The 20,281-nt window shown below is 41.6% G+C and overlaps 1 protein-coding gene across 1 annotated transcript in view; it reads right to left on the reverse strand.

The window, feature by feature from the left end:
• The window catches only part of nlgn2b (neuroligin 2b), a 52,650-nt gene that overhangs the window by 20,321 nt on the left and 12,048 nt on the right, over positions 1–20,281 (reverse strand). The window contains exons 2-3 of the mRNA XM_060895298.1: positions 11,915–12,660; positions 713–766 (exon numbers count right to left, since the gene is read on the reverse strand). Coding sequence (XP_060751281.1) covers positions 713–766; positions 11,915–12,395 — 535 coding nt within the window. The 5' untranslated portion in view covers positions 12,396–12,660. The remainder of the gene's footprint in view (positions 1–712; positions 767–11,914; positions 12,661–20,281) is intronic.

The following is a 20,281-nucleotide window of genomic DNA, read 5'->3' on the forward strand; positions in this document are numbered from 1 at the left end:
CCTGCCTCTAAATCTGATCCTGACTCTGACCCTGATACAGACATTAATACTGACTCTGAGTCTGATACTGACACTAATACTGAATCTTATCCTGACTGACTCTGACTTAAATGTGGTACTGTTCCATCACTTATTGATTTAATTATCATTTATATTTATTTATTTATAGTCATATATATTTTTAACATGAATGCCTTCATTTCTAACATAAAATCTAACATACAGTTTTAATAAAAGGCTTTAAAAATAACGTTAAATATTTCTCTCTCTTCTTCAGAGCTTGTGAATTTGATTTCATCATAAACTTCCTTCACTGCATTTATTATATTATTACTAATATTATTTTCTCTAACTTCATTTTTGCTTCATTTTCACACTGCACTCGAGCTGCACTCGTTCTCCATCTCTTCATCTCTGTCTTTCCATCGTTCTGAGACAATTGGATTAGCCAGATGTGTCTCTATTTAAACCTCGGCAATTACAGAGCACAGCAATGTGTGTGTGCGTGTATGTGTGTGTGTGTGTCTGTGTGTGTCTCAGAGAAACTGTAAAATCTCAGCTCAGGCTGTGATAATCAAAAGAACAGATACATTTACACCCCCCAAAAATAGTGCTTGTATGTGCGTGTAGGTGTGTGTGTGTAGGTGTGTGTATATGTGTGTGTGCTTGTGGGTGAAAAAAATGACCAAAAAAAGACATGCAGGAAAAATACCTTCGTCCCTCGGCCTGTTCGTCGCAGACTCGTCAGGTTTTTTAGTGAGCGGACCTGAGACAAAAAAAAATAAAAAATAAAAATAAAAAATAAAAAAAATCACACACACACACACAGGGGGGAAGAAGAGAAAAGAGAAAATTCAAAAAGAGTCTCATTGAGTCTCATTTTTAAAAAAAAAAAAAAAACAAGAAAAAACACAAGAAAAACAAGAAACGACAAAAATCTGTTGTTTTTAATGACAAAAAGACTCATAAACAACAATAAAAAAAAATCAGACAGAACGATACAGCATCCCTCATGTCACTCAGTCCTGTGTCTGTCTTTGTCTCTCTCTCTCACACACACACACACACACACACACACACACACACGACACATTACCCGAACCCGAGCACCGTGTACCTGGAGCCTGTTTCTTATCACAGATCTGAACCCATGAGAGTAGATTAGACTTTTTCTTTTATACTAAAACATGTGAAGACTCGACACCAGACACACAAGAAGCCCAAATGAAACCAGGAGTGTGAACACTTTTTATGTCTGTGAAAGAGAAAATGACATAAAACCTTTTGTTACTTAGTTAACTTAAAATGTGAGAGAAAAATAACACATTAAGTCATACTTTGGGTTGTGTACAAAATCCTATGCATGGAGAATACAGAGTGAGGAAGTGTTGACCATTTAGTGTTCAGGATTATGTTGAGTGACACTTCCGTACTGTATCTGTGCCTGTATTCGGATTTGAAACCAAAGTGGGCGTGGCTTAAACCTTTTTATGTAATGCCCAGAAACATTGGAAAAATCCCAGATGGGAATGTAGGAGAAGCTGGAGAGAGAAACATCCTTCTTCAACACACAGCTGACCGTATGGTTTTTATTTGTACACTATCCACGCTCTCACGTACACATGAGCTCACAGTCCCTCATGATTCGAAACAAATGATCTCTTCATTCCCGAATGGTGTATTTGTATTCCGTTACATCCTGACAGGAAGACGGACCTGGCTGAGTGTGGGAACATCGTCACGGTAAATAAAGAGGGAAAAAAACACTATATTGTGTGTATCAGTGTCCGAGTGTGTATCGGTTGTGTCTAACTCAGCACTAAGTGCTCCAGCTATTAGCGGGAGCTATCGGTGTAACCTGTGTGCATCTGTGTGTGTGTTGCTGCGAGGCAGTTAGATAGGGATCCGCTTCATTATTTATCCTGTTTACCTGTCAGCAGGGAACACACACACACACACACACACAGACCTCTACTGACCACACATGCTCCATCACTGTCTGGGCTGAGAGGGCCGACCATGTAAAACACACACACACAGTATGCTGCTTGCTAGTGGATATACTGTATGTCCTACTGCTGGTTTACAGCCAGTTGCCATGGTTTCACTGTCTGCACCATGTAGTCCTTCTCAATTACTACCTAGGTTTTCACAATTTGGGGTACAAATATTTAAGAAAGATCAGATCCCTCAAAGGTGAATCTGTACCTCTAGTTATATGACCTAGAAGATAAAGGTACTACTCACACTCGAGTTTACCAAATGAGTACCTGTCCTGGTGCAATAAAGTGCTGAATTGGAGCACTACTACCTGAGTACTTGAGTTACTACCTTGTTTAGATGCTGTAGGTACTCTCAGGTACTACTGACACTCAGACATTAGTGTACCTCGAAAGATCATTTCAGGGCATTTCAGAACCCTCTAACAACCCATTTAATGATCTTTTTAGAGGATGCCTCCAACAATCCCACTAGTGGATCCCTTTAACAATCCCACTAGTGGATCCCTTCAACGATCCCTTTAACAATCCCACTAGTGGATCCTTTTAACAATCCCACTAGTGGATCCTTTTAACAATCCCACTAGTGGATCCCTCCAATGATCCCTCTAACAATCCCATTAGTGGATCCCTCTAATGATCCCTCCAGTGGATCCTATTAACAATCCCACTAGTGGATCCCTCCAATGATCCCTCTAACAATCCCATTAGTGGATGCCTCTAATGATCCCTCCAGTGGATCCCTCTAACAATCCCACTAGTGGATCTCTCTAGTTTATCCCTATAACAATCCCTCTAGTGGATGCCTCTAACAATCCCTTTATTGGAGACCTCTGATGATCCCTCTAGTGGGTCCCACTAATGATCCATCTACTGGGTCCCTGTAATGATCCCTCAAGTAGATCCCTCTAGTTAGAGAGCGTCACTGTTTTCTGCTCTTTCAGTCATTAGTTCAGTCACTGCTTTGTTCAGATGCTGTAGATAATCTTGATGGTCCAACAGCTACAGATACATCATGTACCTTTATTTAGAGCACAAACCTGGACCTACACCTGTACCTTTGAAGGTACATTTAGATGGTATTTATCATGAGGGACACAAATATGTTTGTTCGATACCTTTTGAAACCTGTGTGCCTGCTATCTTTAGTTTCAAGCATAAGGTACAGCAAATGTGTTTGCTTACTCATCACCCTTCTGACACACACACACACACACACACACACACACACACACACACTCTTTCACTGCTTTGTTTAATTGGAGCCATAGTGGCCACAGCATGCTCACAAACACTCCTGTGTCTAGCAGCAGACCACCGTACAAACACATGCAAGGTATCTAACAGCAAAACACCAAACACACAACCAGACACACACACACACACACACACACAAATGCAAACTTTCTCAGCAGCACTTAGAGAACAGCAAGTGATCAATGCAGGTCCGATTCACCAGCTCAAAACACTTCTTCTGGGAAATATCTCAGAGGGAGACGACTAGACGCTATCACAATATACGCACGTGTGTGTGTGTGTGTGTGTGTGTGTGTGTGAGTGTGTAAGAGAGAGAGAGACAGCAAGAGAGATATAGATGGATAGGTATAGATTAAGCGCTGACCACATCAGCACTTTAGCAGTGTGTTAGAGTGCACTTTAATTGCTTTAAATGGAGTTCTCCATCAGCGTAACAGAGTGTGTATGGGCATGTATTTAGTACTCTGTGGGGAAAAAAAGATTTTCCTTTACGACGGGGTGTGTTTGCATTTAACGCAAAACATATTAGCATAAATGATATTCTCTAAAAGTAATAGTTTTTTTCTTTCTGGTTGATGAGCTGCGACATTTTACGTGGTCGCGTCCCAAACAGACGCTCATCGATATTCCCAGGAATTTGGTGAAAGAATTAAGGTCATGGTCCATGGGGTCACCAAAGGTCATATCTGCAGTAAGTTCTTTATACTGGTGGAGGTCATGGTGAGAGTTTATCCTGGGAATACAGGGAGTGAGGTGGGAACACACCCTGGAAGGGACGCTCATTCACACCTAGTGGAAATTTAAACTCATCCATCCTCAAGCATGTTTTGGGATGTGAGAGTAAGCTGAGGAACCTGGAGGAAAGCCACACAGACACATGGTGAATATAAGTGGGAACCGTGAAGCTGTGGGGTGGTGATACTTTCTGCTGTACCGTGTGGGGAAATGATCTAATAAACACTAGTTTTATTCAAGGAGGGAGGCGCAGTGGGGTATCGTTGTTGCCTCACAGCTCGAGGTTTCCTCAGATTCCATCCTGAGCTCGTCTGACTGCCTGTGCCTCTAGTTTTCATCACGTGTCTGTGTGGGTTTCCTCCAGGTTTTCCAGTTTCCTCCCAAAAACATGTCAATTGGCTCCAATTACAGTGAGATGCTAAATGATCTGGAGAACAGGGCAATTCCTTATGTTTTATTCTACCACAGGGGCAATCAAGATGACATTCTCACAGTGTTTTAATATTCTTTATGGGCTGAATTTCTCCTTATGTACATTATGTAGCCTTTACATGCTGATATAAGGTCCAGGTTACTACAATAAATGAAGTTAGCAAATGTTTGTATTTTTATTTAATTTTTTTTATTTAATTAGAAATCTGACTCTATTTACCTTTTTATTTCTGTTCACCTTTTAAGTGGAAATGCTCTTCACTTTAATCTCTCTCTCTCTCGCTCATTATGGTTATTTCTCCATCTGTCTTCCCCTGTCTCTTATTTTATCTCTCATTTCGCTTTCTATCTCTGTTTCTCCATCCCACTCCTTTTCCATTTGTATTCCATATCCTCCCCCTCTCCATCCCTTCCTATCTTTCTCTCCTATTTCTTTTACAGGATGCCTCTACATTTTACAATGCCTCTTTTCATCCCTCTATCCCCCTCTATTTTCCATCTCTCTCTCTCTCTCTGTATGTGAAATATGTTTTTAATAAAGTAAACAATTTTAGCAATCATAGGAATTAACAAGTGCAGACCTCGGCTAAGGATGAAAACAAGATCAAGGAAGGAAAGTGTGTGTGTCTGTGTGTGTGTGTTGGCAGACTTCCAAGTCCTCATTGTAACCGAGGGTCAGTCGTGCTTTTGTTTAAAGGGAATTTGAATGGAGGAGCGGCGAGCCTGCAGGAACAGACATGCAGCTGAGGAGCTGCCAAATTCAGGTGTGTGAATGCATTTGGATGGTAAAAAAGTGTTTATATAGAAATGTGTGTGTGTGTGTGTGTGTGTGTGTGTGTTCTTTGTGTTTGATCTCAGACTGGATACTAGAACGGTGATACTGATATCCAAACATGTCGATATTACTGATAGCTGATACGCCACCAGGAATTTAGGCTTAGAAAACACTTACGCTGAACAAACACAAATACAAACACATTTGATTCCTGCCCTCTTTCCAAAGACACACACACACACACACACACACACACACACACACACACACACACACACAGAGTTTAGTCTTCTTCAAACACAGTGTCAGCAGCATCTAGGGCATCATATCTATTATCTGATGCAATGGGTTCCATAAAACACCCAAATTCAATGTTAAATACAAAATATCACCTTTATTATCCAACTAACAGCTAACAGCAAACACTGACAAGTACCAACATTTACTGTTCAAGACAAACACCAACATTCACCATCAACATCAAGATTCACAGTGACGATCACCTTCAACACCTCATTCACCTCCAAATCACAAAATTACAAGATTATACTTCAATCTCATAAAAACTCAACCTTAACATAACAACACAACAAACCTCCATCATTCATCACCAAAACACCACAAACCTCCAACATTTACCACAAAACACCACAAACCTCCAACATTTACCACCAAAACACCACAAACCTCCATCATTCACTACCAAACACCACAAAACTTCAACATTTACCATTAAACTCAACAAACCTCCATCATTCATCACCAAAACACCACAAACCTCCAACATTTACCACCAAAACACCACAAACCGCCAACATTTACCACCAAACACAACAAACCTCCATCATTCGCCACCAAAACACCACAAACCTCCAACATTTTCCACCAAAACCCCACAAACCTTCAATATTTACCACCAAAACAACATTTACCACCAAAACACCACAAACCTCCAACATTTACCACCAAAACCCCACAAACCTTCAATATTTACCACCAAAACACCACAAACCTTCAACATTTACGACTAAAACACCACAAACCTCCAACATTTACCACCAAAACACCACAAACCTCCATCATTCATCACCAAAACACCACAAACCTCCAACATTCATCACCAAAACACCACAAACCTCCAACATTTACCACCAAACACAACAAACCTCCAACATTTACCACCAAAACACCACAAACCTTCAACATTTACCATTAAACTCAACAAACCTCCATCATTCATCACCAATACACCACAAACCGCCAACATTTACCACCAAACACAACAAACCTCCATCATTCGCCACCAAAACACCACAAACCTCCAACATTTACCACCAAACCCCACAAACCTTCAATATTTACCACCAAAACAACATTTACCACCAAAACACCACAAACCTCCAACATTTACCACCAAAACACCACAAACCTCCAACATTTACCACAAAACACCACAAACCTCCAACATTTACCACCAAAACACCACAAACCTTCAACATTTACCACCAAACACAACAAACCTTCAACATTTACCATTAAACTCAACAAACCTCCAACATTTACCACCAAAACACCACAAACCTCCAACATTTACCACCAAAACACCACAAACCTTCAATATTTACCACCAAACACAACAAACCTTCAACATTTACCATTAAACTCAACAAACCTCCAACATTTACCACAAAAACACCACAAACCTAAAACATTTACCACCAAAACACCACAAACCTCCAACATTTACCACCAAAACACCACAAACCTTCAACATTTACCACCAAACACAACAAACCTTCAACATTTACCATTAAACTCAACAAACCTCTAACATTTACCACCAAAACACCAGAAACCTTCAACATTTACCACCAAAACACTACAAACCTCCATCATTTACCACCAAACACAACAAACCTTCAACATTTACCATTAAACTCAACAAACCTCCAACATTTACCACCAAAACACCACAAACCTCCAACATTTACCACCAAAACACCACAAACCTCCAACATTTACCACCAAACACAACAAACCTTCATCATTTACCACAAAACACAACAAACCTCCAATCACAGACCACCAAAACACAACAAACCTCCAACATTCTCACTAAACACCACAAACCTCCAACATTCACCACAAAAAAGGACTCAATATCAAACACCAGAAAACGCCAACATTCCCCATCGGAATGCAGCACAGTATGTATCAGCATTAAACACTAACAGAAAATGTTGTTCTGGAGCGTCTGAGCCGAACAGGATGCTGGGGTTTATTACAAAGTCACATCAGAGTGCAGAAAATCCATGTGGTGCTGAAGGAACATTCCGGCATCACTCAGCACCGTAAGTCATTTAGTATCGATCACAAAGTGAGAGGTTTAATAGCGGCACTCACACACCGGCGCTCTCAGACTCGTCTCCGATCACAAGACCAAGCCAGCTGCTCCAGGAGCATTGGGTTTTCCCCTTTAATGTCAGAGCTCTGACTGGAATCTGTTTTGTGTAGCAAAGTCATTAGCTAGCTAATCTGCTAATAAGTAGTTAGCATGTGAGGTACCTTAGCATGTGACAAGCTTTCTCATGCTACTGACAAACAGCAGACACAAGATCCAGAACGATGCTACATCACGTGTTCTTGTGCTCGATGTTGTTTACGTGAATATTAACATGATTTCTTTTTCCTCCTGGTGCCTGAAAATTCGTCCTTCCTCACGTTTGTGTAAGTAAGAATCCTAACCAGACGTGCAGGCTCCGTGTTCAGAGATCAAAGGGAGTGCAGGCGTCCGTGATACCTGAACACTGGCGGGGATGAGTGTGTGGTTTGTACCTGATACACACCTTTACTCTCTGCAAATAAAATAAAAGAAAGCTGATCTCATTACGAGCTGCGGAAATAGAATTTGTTCTCTCAAAAGGAAAACGGTGTGACGTTTCTTCTGCTGAGTCAACGGACTGCTCTGGTTCTTATTTATAATCAGCCTCTAAACACACACACACACACACACACACACAATTATCAAGCAAATCTACATTTATATTACACCCCTGCGAGTCAGATTTCGATGGAGAGGCTTCGACATTTTTCTGTCTGAAGGAAAAGAAGATCAATTTGGAACACAGCCAAGAACGGAGTGGAAGAACATATGGACCCAAATAAATGTTTTGTTTCAGAAACGCGGCTGAGAAAAACACACGGTATCTCCGTCCAGCGCAAACTCCTTCGTGTCCTGCGGCGCCGAGTCTCGTTCCTTAGCGGAATGAAAAGCAGAGGCTTGACTGCGGTGTGGAGGAGAAGAGGAAAAGATAGAAAAAGCAGAAGATTTAATGTCTATAAAAGTGGCTAGATATTAAGAAATGGCAGCAGAGAGGAAGAGGATAAAAAGAAGTAAAGGAAGAAGAGGAAGTTAAAAACAAAAAACGTAGAGAAAAAAATGAAGACAAAGAAAAGAGATAAGGAAGAGAAATGGATGAAAGATGACCGACAACTGTTTAAATGTCGTGTGATTTTTAGAGAGAATTAACTGATCGACATTAGCTAGCTAGATCATTATTTCCCCTCAGAATCGTTATAAGGCAGCTAAAATATTAGCTAGATAGCTAGTTAGTGTGATGAGATTAGCGTCCAGTGAACCAAAGTGTAAACACTGGCATCACCTCTGAGGGGAAAAAGATCATTAAACTAGCAGCTGAAGAAAACTCATGAGGTCAGTAAACAAACACAGAATGCTAACGCTAACACTGATGTGTTACAAATTTCTCAATAATACTGAATGTAGGTCTACAAACTAAGTGATGATTAATCAGGAAGGATGAACACACACACACACACACACACACACACATCAGGACCCTGAGTGGCTAAGCGCTATGCTATCAGTCTTTGGCAATCTCCTGAGTTTTTGGTGTGAGCAGCGAAGTGCTCTCGTCTCTCTGATGACAGACTTGTCTCCAGAGATCTGGTGACTGATTCTCCTCCAACGTTTACACACACACACACACACACACACACACACACACACATTTGATTTGCCAAAGAATGAGAAGATCAGCCCGGGGAGCCATTACTGTGCAAAACTCCTCATTTACTGCAGCCAGCGTGTCGTCCCCTGAGACTTCCTCCTTAGGGGAGAAATTAAAAACGGAGGGACGACTGCAGTGCAGAAAAGGGGGGGGGGGTGATGATGAGGAGAACGAGAAGTATGTGAGGAGGTGGAGAAGGATTCCCACCTCTTCAGACTCAAGTGGTCAATGTGATGTGTTGTTTTTCACAATTCATCCTTGCAAATAACATTAAAAAAGTGTGTGTGTGTGTGTGTGTGTGTGTGTGTGTGTGTGTGTGCTCATTAGTCAGCGTTTGTTCATTTGTTTCACATCGGCAGTTTCTTCTTTTTTTTTTTTTTTATCGCCTTACACGATGCCCTTTTATTCTCCTCGCTCAGGAATGGACTTATGACCAGCAGCCAGTTTACAGCCTCGAATCTTTAAAAAGAAATAGACTTAATATTTAATGAATCAGATGGTCACTTGTCTGTAACGTGTCTGTAACGTGTCTGTAACGTGTCCGTAACATTCCCATAGTGTGTCTATAATGTGTCTGTAATGTGGTTGCATCATGCTTGTAATGTATGTGTAATGTGTCCATAACGTATGTGTAATGTGCTTGTAATGTATGTGTAATGTGTCTGTAACATGTCCATAACGTATCTGTGCTGTGTTTGTAATGTATGTGTAATGTGTTTGTGATATGTTTGTGACGTGTCTGTAACGTGTCTGTTACATGTCTGTAATGTGTCTGTAACGTGTCTATAACATGTCTGTAACGTGTCTGCAACACGTCTATAACATGTCTGTTACGTGTCTGTAACATGTCTGTAACGTGTCTGTAACGTGTCTGTAACATGTCTGTAACGTGTCTGTAACGTGTCTGTAACATGTTCATATCGTGTCTGTGACATGTCTGTAACGTGTCTATAACATGTCTGTAACATGTCTGTAACGTGTCTGTAACGTGTCTGTAACGTGTCTGTAACATTCTTAAATGTTCTATGTAGAACTTGACATCAAAGGGTTTTGCAATCAGAAAGATTTGCACAATAAGAGAACCTTCCTAGCACCATAAGAACCCATGATTAATGATGTAAAGGTTCTTTGCAGAACCCTTCAATTGAGTGTTTCATCATCAGAAAGAATTCCAGTATTTGGAAGTATATGGAGTATTTCATCATGGACCCTTAAAGAACCTCTCTTGGTCCAAGTACAACCCTTTGAGAAGTATAAGAACTTTTGATTATCTAATAAACCCATAAAGAACCATGAAAGAACCCGTTTTCTACCAAATTACTAAGCAGAAAGAAGCTATAGGTCCTGACAGGTTCTAGCGATTAAAAAAAGAAAGAAGAAAATAATTTGAAGATAATCCAATTAATTCACACACATACAGAAAAAAGACTTCTTCTTGGGCTCTTCTTGGGTTCCTCATAGGTTCTTCACTCTGAATATGGTTCTACAGAGAACCATTCAGAGTTAAGTGGACGATAAAGCAGAGGAGGAGAAAATGACTGGAAAGGAAGAAAAAAGGTCAAGCTGAGTCTGATAATGAGAACATGAAAGAGAAGGAAGAAGAGATAAGGAGTAAAAAATAATCTTCTCAATATTATCAAAATTATATAAATATATTATTAGAAAAAGATGAAGAGGAAGATAACAGAATAAGAAGGATGATAAGGAACAGTGTTTTTTATTTAATGAGGACATGAAAGTGGAGGAAGAGGATGATGTGGAAGAAGGAAGGGGAGAGAAAAGGAAGGATGGTTAAAGAGAAAATCTGGAAGTTTAGTGCCAATAAAGTTCTGAGAGGAAGAGCCAAGAAACACACAAACACACAAAACAAAACAAACCAACACTCAAACATTGCTAACACTGACAACAGAGTAACAGGTTCATGCCTGTGTGTGTGTGTGTGAATGTGTGTGTGACTGAGTGAGTGAGTGTGTGTGTGAGACTGTGTGTGTGTGTGTGACTTTGTGTGTGTGTGTGAATGTGTGTGTGTGAATGTGTGTGTGTGACTGAGTGTGTGAGTGTGTGTGTGTGTGACTGTGTGTGTGAGTGTGACTTTGTGTGTGTGTGAGTGAGTGAGTCAGTGAGTGTGTGTGACTGTGTGTGTGTGACTTTGTGTTTGTGTGTGACTGTGTGTGTGTGTCCCCGTGACCCGAGGTAGTTCAGATAAGCGGTAGAAAATGAGTGAGTGAGTGAGTTAGTGAGTGTGTGTGTGACTGTGTGTGTGTGTGACTGTGTGTGAGTGAGTGAGTTAGTGAGTGTGTGTGTGATTGTGTGTGTGTGTGACTTTGTGTTTGTGTGTGACTGTGTGTATGTTACTGTGTGTGTGTGTGACTGTGTGTGTGTGTGTGACTGTGTGTGAGTGAGTGAGTTAGTGAGTGTGTGTGTGATTGTGTGTGTGTGTGACTGTGTGTGTGTGTGTGTGTGTGACTGTGTGTGTGACTTTGTGTTTGTGTGCGACTGTGTGTGTGTGTGACTGTGTGAGAGTGAGTGAATGTGTGTGTGATTGTGTGTGTATGTGACTTTGTGTTTGTTTTGTAAATGTATGTGTGTATGTGTGTGTGACTTTGTGTTTGTTTTGTTAATGTGTATGTGTGTGTGTGTGACTTTGTGTTTGTTTTGTAAATGTGTATGTGTGTGTGGTGTCTCACCGTCCTCTGTAGGGACATAGATGTTGAGGTAGAGACAGTCCTCACTCTGATCCTGCAGGTACGCAGCGGCAGCATCCAGGTTCTCTGTGAACCACACAGGCATCATGATTTCAGGCAGCGCTCCGTGGACGTTCTGCGGACACGCCGGTGGGAACCGTGTGGCGTTCCGTATATCATGCCAAGCTCCAGGCGCTTCAGGGGGCTGGAAGCGCCGGTCACCGACGGGTGGAGTGGCATACGGAACGCCGAGAAACTGTTCCACGGGGCCGAGGATCTCGTTGTTCAGCTCCTTCCGGATGCCGCGGATCTTCCCAAAACTGGTGGAAATGATGGGGTGTTTGGAGGCGCTGTAATCCGAGCGCTGGCACGAAGAGAGCGCCAACCGCAGCGCCAGTCCTAACAACCATACCAAGCACGCGTCCCATTTATGATGTGGACGGGAAAATGGACGCCGGCGTCCACCGTCACAGGGTAGAGACATGGCCGGGGGTGACGGGGGGAAGGAAGAAGGTACCTACTGTCTCAAGGGGATCAAAAATGTAAAGGGTGACTGTGGGAAAAGGGGAGGGGCTGGATATACTGTGTGTATGTGTGTGTGTGTGTGTGTGTGTGTGTCTGTGTCTGTGTGTGTGTGTGTGTGGAGGGGCCTAGCGGTGCACGAGAGATGCCTGACGCAGAACACTGAAGAGCTTCATGCTGACGTTACTGCACCATCCACATCGTCCTCACTGAGCTCCGTCAGCTTCCTGCAGAGAGAGAGAGAGAGAGAGAGAGAGAGAGAGAAAGAGAGAAAATAATAACGGGGGAAGAGAGATGAAAAAGGACAGAAGAGAAACAGATATGAGCAAGAGAAAAATTGTGAAAAAAATAATAGAAGTGAAGAGAAGAAGATGTGAGACACACATTGTGAAAGAAGGAAAGAAACAGAGAAGAAAATAGAGACAATGAAAAAAGAGAATTAAGGAATGGAGAGAATAAAGATGGATGAACAAAGAGAGAGAGAGAGAGAGAGAGAGAGAGAGAGAGAGAGAGAAAGAATGAAAAAAGAAAAGGAACAAAGAAGGAAAAGAGATGAGTGAATGAGAAAAACAAAATGGAGAGAGAGAGTCAAAAAAGAGGCATGGAGAGAGAAAATATAAAGAGAGAGAGATGGAGAGCGAGACAGGAAAGAAAGGATAAGATAAAGAGTTAAAAAATTTTACACACACACACACAATCACACACACAAACACACACAAACACACACACACATGTTTTTGATTTTCGGGTCATTTGTTATTTCATTTAGATGTACACATAGGCCACGCTTCCTTCACAGTAACAAGCCACACCTCCTTCACAGTAACAAGCCACACCTCCTTCACAGAATCAAGCCACGCCTCCTTCACAGAATCAAGTCAAGCCTCCTTCGCAGAATCAGGCCACGCCTCCTCTACAGAATCAAGCCATACCTCCTTCACAGTAACAAGCCACGCCTCCTTCTGCCTCGAAACCTTTTATTGTCTGTGAAGTGTCTCCCGTACACAATCCTGTGAGCTGTTACTATGGAAACGATCAGCGTTGTGACGAGGCTCGCCTCAATTAGCGATAAAGTGTGTTTAAGATCGGGCAAGAATTTGTTTTAATTCATCTGAAATGATTCTAATGCACCTGTAAAGTAGAGAAGAGATGGAGCTCCGTGTGTGTGTGTGTGTGTGTGTGTTGTGTGATGAAAGGTCATTATGTTTGCATATTCATGAGGCACAATTAAGGCCAGAGACTTGTCCATCGCTAACAGCCTGCAGTCAGACCTTATACATATGCATTTCTGCTCTGACCCCCTATCGCCTCACACAGACACACACACACACACACACACACACACACACACACACACACACACACAAACAGTGCTTATTCAGAGCAACGTACCCCAAAAATAACATGACATGAAAGTAGACGCTGCCTTGAAAGTTGGGTAATTAAAGTGGAATAATGAAAGAATTAAAGGATTAAAGCGACATGTGCACACGACTTACAGGGATCAGGATCAACAGCCAGCTTGGGCATCGCTTCACAATTTTCCTTATGAACATTTAAAAAGAAATAAAACTACAAAACACGACTGTTTGCTTCTGTTTGTAGGAAGTTTTTTTTCCAGAATGTAAAAGAAAGTGGGCGGGGCTAAAGCTTGTGTAAGCTGATTTAAATTGATAAAAATGCTACAATAATAATAATAATTTGAATCATATTTATTAAAAATAATAATAATACTATAATGCTACAATAATAATAATACAATAATAAATAATAATACGCTAATAATTGAAGGGTATTTTGTATCGTTGTATGCAGGGATCTTTAGAGCAGTGCTGAGTGGGCGGGGCTTGAAGGCCATAGTGAGAATGTGGGCGTGTCTAAAGCTAGTTAATGTCCAGTGTACAGTTGAGAAAGCATTAAAAGTACAGATGTCTATGCACTGCATATATGTCTGTGTGTGTGTGTGTGTGTGTGTGTGTGTGTGTGTGTGTGTGTGCATTTGGGGTGTAGTTGTAAACTTCCAAATACTCTGCTCCTAAGATCTAGATTTCTTTCTTTTATCATTGAGCTGGATGTGCCCTACTCTGTGTAATGAAAGGTCTTGAATCTCCATCCTCCTCTCCGGATCTTCTTCCCTTCTTCCCTCGCTCCACTCCTTCTTCCCGCTCATCAGCTCCCTGTCACGACTCGGATGTGTCTCACCTTCGTACCTCACAGGAGTGTGCACTCGAGGCTTGAGAGGAGGAGTGTGTAGCATCGAGAGGCTTCTTCATCAGAACGACACTTGTCCTCCTGAGTGATTTCTACCTTCTCACGCTCACAATTTGGGCTGTGGTGGTGATGTTCACCTACACACCTGTTCTACAGAGAATAAACCCTAAAAGCCCTCATTAATGCTTGAGTGGAAGTGAGCACTTATCCCAGTGTTAGTGCTGCTCAAAGAGGCTCCCTACCTAGGGCCTATGGAGGAACATTCATCCTGCAACATGTTGTGTAACAAGTGTTGGCTGTTAAGACACAGTGGAAATGAACACTGTGAGTTAGGAGTGACATGCCAGTCTTTGGTTGCATGCGTCGTTTCCCAGCATGCAGTGCTCCATTTCACGAGCATGCGAATGTAAGTTGATGAAACTTACTAACGAAGCAGGAAAGAAAAAACAAGTGTGACATGAAACAGTAACAAAATAATGGGTGTGAAAAAAATAATGACAAAAAAAATCTCCATAATTTACACATTGCCATGGAAACAATGCTGCTTTTAAATAGTTAGAGGGATGGCAACACACACACACACACACACACACACACACACACACACAAGGGTAGAGGAACCAGACGGTCGCTTTCTGGGTTTTATTAATCTGTTAACGCTAAAATCACGGGTTGCTGATGATCGATGATTATCGCCCATCGCTCACCAGGGTGTCACCGTAGGGGGCGGTCTTTTATCATCTCTGTGGCAACAAATGCAATCAGCCCGACCATCAAACACCCGGAGAGTCTGATCAGAATGAAGGATTCCTCCTTTCCAACGGAGCGACTCCTCAGCAGCAGCAGACACCGCGATAATGACATCTCCCGTCAGCTTCGCGGGTTGTTACCATGGCAACAGTGAGGACGAGAAGCTCATAGCGATCGTCCACAGTCTCACAACTTCCAAACTCTGTGCGGAATGCCAGCTGATACGAGACTCTGTGTCCGTCGCACCAAAGTTGCCATAGCAACAGAAATTAGATTCTTCCTCTCGATGTTATTTAAAATAAATCCTAAGAGCGTGTTGGTGATGTCATCACTTAGTTACCATCGCTAGACTATGATTGGTCAGTCTGTGTTTCCAGGGCGGGCTTTAATGAAGGGTAAACTGTTGTGCTACAGGCTCCAATGTGTGTGTGTCTATGTGTGTGTGTGTGTGTTTGGGGGGGGGTTGGGGGGGGGGGGGGGGGTTGGGTTCATCCCTTCACTGCAGTGGTGAGAGTCAATCTGTTTGCTAATTACTGTTCATTCACAAAGAGCACAGAGGGTGAGAGAGCAAACAGTGTGTGTGTGTGTGTGTGTGTGTGTGTACCAGCTGCACAGCCTCCAGACAGAGCTCATTCTGAATGAACAGACCTGCACTAACACATGAACACAGAGACCCAATAAGATGTGTGTGTGTGTGTGTGTGTGTGTGTGTGTGCTGTCAGACCCGATCTCACTGCTCCGACATCATCCTAATCTCCATATTAACACATTCAGAGCATCCAAACTCTAATCTTCATTTAGCTGCCTTCTGAAGCACGATTCTTTTCGTTATAAAAGTCATAAGGAGCTGAACTCTGGCATGTAGACGGCGCCGCCCTGCTGGTGGAGAAACTTTACTTATCAAACAACAAGTAAATATCAAACAAGTTTCTGCTGCACGGGCTGATTATTACTGATTATTACTGATTATTACTGATTATTACTTCATAAGTTCCTTCTGATTAATACTGTTTGTTTACCACAGTTTAACACCCTTTATAACCGTTTATTACTCTTTATAACTATTTAATACTCTTTATGACTGCTTAATACTCTTTGAGTGTTTATAGAGTGATATAAGTGATATTGAGTGATATAAAAGTACATCAATAATCCATCAGATTAGATGCAAAAACGTGACCAAAAACTGAAATTTGATCTGAAATGCTCCTAAAAAACTGCCTCAAGTTTCCAATATTTTATTGGATTCATTCAAGGGCATGGTCAAATTAAAGGGTGTGATTAAAGGGTGTGATTAAAGGGTGTGATTAAAGGTGTGATTAAAGGTGTGATTAAAGGTGTGATTAAAGGGTGTGATTAAAGGGTGTGATTAAAGGTGTGATTAAAGGTGTGATTAAATGGTAAGAGTGTGTATAAAGGTGTGATTAAAGGGTAAGAGTGTGATTAAAGGGTAAGGGTGTGGTTAAAGGGTAAGGGTGTGATTAAAGGGTAAGGGTGTGATTAAAGGGTAAGGGTGTGATTAAAGGGAAAGAGTGTGTATAAAGGTGTGATTAAAGGGTAAGAGTGTGATTAAAGGGTGTGATTAAAGGTGTGATTAAAGGGTAAGCGTGTGTATAAAGGTGATTAAAGGGTAAGGGTGTGATTAAAGGGTGTGATTAAAGGGTAAGGGTGTGGTTAAAGGGTAAGGGTGTGATTAAAGGGTGTGATTAAAGGATAAGGGTGTGATTAAAGAGTAAGGGTGTGGTTAAAGAGTAAGGGTGTGATTAAAGGGTAAGGGTGTGATTAAAGGGTAAGGGTGTGGTTAAAGGGTAAGGGTGTGATTAAAGGTGTGATTAAAGGTGTGATTAAAGGTGTGATTAAAGGGTAAGAGTGTGTATAAAGGTGTGATTAAAGGGTAAGGGTGTGATTAAAGGGAAAGAGTGTGTATAAAGGTGTGATTAAAGGGTAAGAGTGTGATTAAAGGGTGTGATTAAAGGTGTGATTAAAGGGTAAGCGTGTGTATAAAGGTGATTAAAGGGTAAGGGTGTGGTTAAAGGGTGTGATTAAAGGGTAAGGGTGTGGTTAAAGGGTAAGGGTGTGATTAAAGGGTGTGATTAAAGGGTAAGGGTGTGGTTAAAGGGTAAGGGTGTGGTTAAAGGGTGTGATTAAAGGGTAAGGGTGTGATTGATTAAGGGAAAGAGTGTGATTAAAGGGTGTGATTAAAGGGTAAGGGTGTGGTTAAAGGGTGTGATTAAAGGGTAAGGGTGTGGTTAAAGGGTAAGGGTGTGATTAAAGAGGGTGTGATTAAAGGGTAAGGGTGTGATTAAAGGGTGTGATTAAAGGGTAAGGGTCTGGTTAAAGGGTAAGGGTGTGATTAAAGGGTGTGATTAAAGGATAAGGGTGTGATTAAAGAGTAAGGGTGTGGTTAAAGAGTAAGGGTGTGATTAAAGGGTAAGGGTGTGATTAAAGAATAAGGGTGTGGTTAAAGGGTAAGGGTGTGGTTAAAATTGTAAGGGTGTGATTAAAGGGTAAGGGTGTGATTAAGGGGTAAGGGTGTGGTTAAAATTGTAAGAGTGTGATTAAAGGGTAAGGGTGTGATTAAAGGGTAAGGGCGTGATTAAAGTGTAAGGGTGTGGTTAAAATTGTAAGGGTGTGGTTAAAGGGTAAGGGTGTGATTAAAGGGTAAGGGTGTTGTTAAAGGGTAAGGGTGTGATTAAAGGGTAGGGGTGTGATTAAAGGGTAAGGGTGTCTTTAAAGGGTAGGGGTGTGATTAAAGGGTAAGGGTGTGATTAAAGAGTAAGGGTGTGGTTAAAGAGTAAGGGTGTGATTAAAGGGTAAGGGTGTGATTAAAGAATAAGTGTGTGGTTAAAGGGTGTGATTAAAGAGTAAGGGTGTGATTAAAGGGTAAGGGTGTGGTTAACGGGTAAGGGTGTGATTAAAGAGTAAGGGTGTGATTAAAGGGTAAGGGTGTGATTAAAGGGTAAGGGTGTGATTAAAGAGTAAGGGTGTGATTAAAGGGTAAGGGTGTGATTAAAGGGTAAGGGTGTGGTTAAAGGGTGTGATTAAAGGGTAAGGGTGTGATTAAAGTGTAAGGGTGTGGTTAAAATTGTAAGGGTGTGGTTAAAGGGTAAGGGTGTGATTAAAGGGTAGAGGTGTGATTAAAGGGTAAGTGTGTGATTAAAGAGTAAGGGTGTGGTTAAAGAGTAAGGGTGTGATTAAAGGGTAAGGGTGTGATTAAAGAATAAGTGTGTGGTTAAAGGGTAAGGGTGTGATTAAAGGGTGTGATTAAAGGGTAAGGGTGTGATTAAAGGGTGTGGTTAAAGGGTAAGGGTGTGATTAAAGGGTAAGGGTGTGGTTAAAGGGTGTGATTAAAGGGTAAGGGTGTGGTTAAAGGGTAAGGGTGTGATTAAAGGGTAAGGGTGTGATTAAAGGGTAAGGGTGTGGTTAAAGGTGTGACTAAAGGGTAAGGGTGTGATTAAAGGGTGTGGTTAAAGGGTAAGGGTGTGGTTAAAGGGTGTGATTAAATAGGTAAGGGTGTGGTTAAAGGGTAATGGTGTGATTAAAGGGTAAGGGTGTGGTTAAAGGGTAAGGGTGTGATTAAAGGGTAAGGGTGTGATTAAAGGGTAAGGGTGTGATTAAAGGTGTGACTAAAGGGTAAGGGTGTGGTTAAAGGGTAAGGGTGTGATTAAAGGGTAAGGGTGTGATTAAAGGGTAAGGGTGTGGTTAAAGGGTAAGGGTGTGATTAAAGGGTAAGGGTGTGATTAAAGGGTAAGGGTGTGGTTAAAGGTGTGACTAAAGGGTAAGGGTGTGATTAAAGCGTGTGGTTAAAGGGTAAGGGTGTGGTTAAAGGGTGTGATTAAATAGGTAAGGGTGTGGTTAAAGGGTAAGGGTGTGATTAAAGGGTAAGGGTGTGGTTAAAGGGTAAGGGTGTGATTAAAGGGTAAGGGTGTGATTAAAGGTGTGACTAAAGGGTAAGGGTGTGGTTAAAGGGTGTGACTAAAGGGTAAGGGTGTGGTTAAAGGGTAAGGGTGTGACTAAAGGGTAAGGGTGTGGTTAAAGGTGTGACTAAAGGGTAAGGGTGTGGTTAAAGGTTTGATTAAAAGGTAAGTGTTTAATTTAAGGGTGTGATTAAAGGTGTAATTAAAGGGTACATGTGTTGATAGATTGAAGCTGTAAGAACCTGAGAAAGGTACAATGTCACTGATAGTTTAACGTGTGTGTATGTGTGTGTATGTGTGTGTGTGTGTGTGTGTGGACATCAGAGGAACAAGGCCTGTGATTGAGCTGCAGGTCCAAGCTGACATGGTAGGACACATTCATCTTCTAAAGTAATTACACATCAATACTGTCCATCGGAGGAGGAAGTGGGCGGGGCCAACAACCCAGAGTGCTGTAATAAATCACTCACTTCATCATGACGAGAGAGAGAGTTAGAGAGTGAGAGTCAGAGAGAGAGAGAGAGAGAGAGAGAGAGAGAGAGAGAGAGAGAGAGAGAGAGAGAGAGAGAGAGAGAGAGAGAGAGAGAGAGAGAGAGAGAGAGAGAGAGAGAGAGAGAGAGAGAGAGAGAGAGAGAGTGTAGATAAAGGCATAAAGGCAGAGCTTAACATGATAGTTGATATTCAACACACACAATACTGCTGTTAGTTTATCACATGACAGGGTGGCGGTCACATGACAGGGTGGAGGCCACATGACAGCGTGGAGGCCACATGACTGTCTATTTCACATTAGGATAAAATATATAATACAATAAAATGTAAATAAAATATATAATGAATCTATTTTCAGTTAAAAAAAAACCAGTCTATTCAAATATAAAGTGTTTGTCAATTGGTGTTAATCGTTAAAAATTGTAAACCTTTCTGTTGCAACAGTCAGAGATTTGAATATAAATAATTAATAAATAAG

The sequence above is a fragment of the Tachysurus vachellii genome, chromosome 20 (genome assembly GCF_030014155.1).
Source record: "Tachysurus vachellii isolate PV-2020 chromosome 20, HZAU_Pvac_v1, whole genome shotgun sequence".
Classification (NCBI taxonomy): Eukaryota; Metazoa; Chordata; class Actinopteri; order Siluriformes; family Bagridae; genus Tachysurus; species Tachysurus vachellii.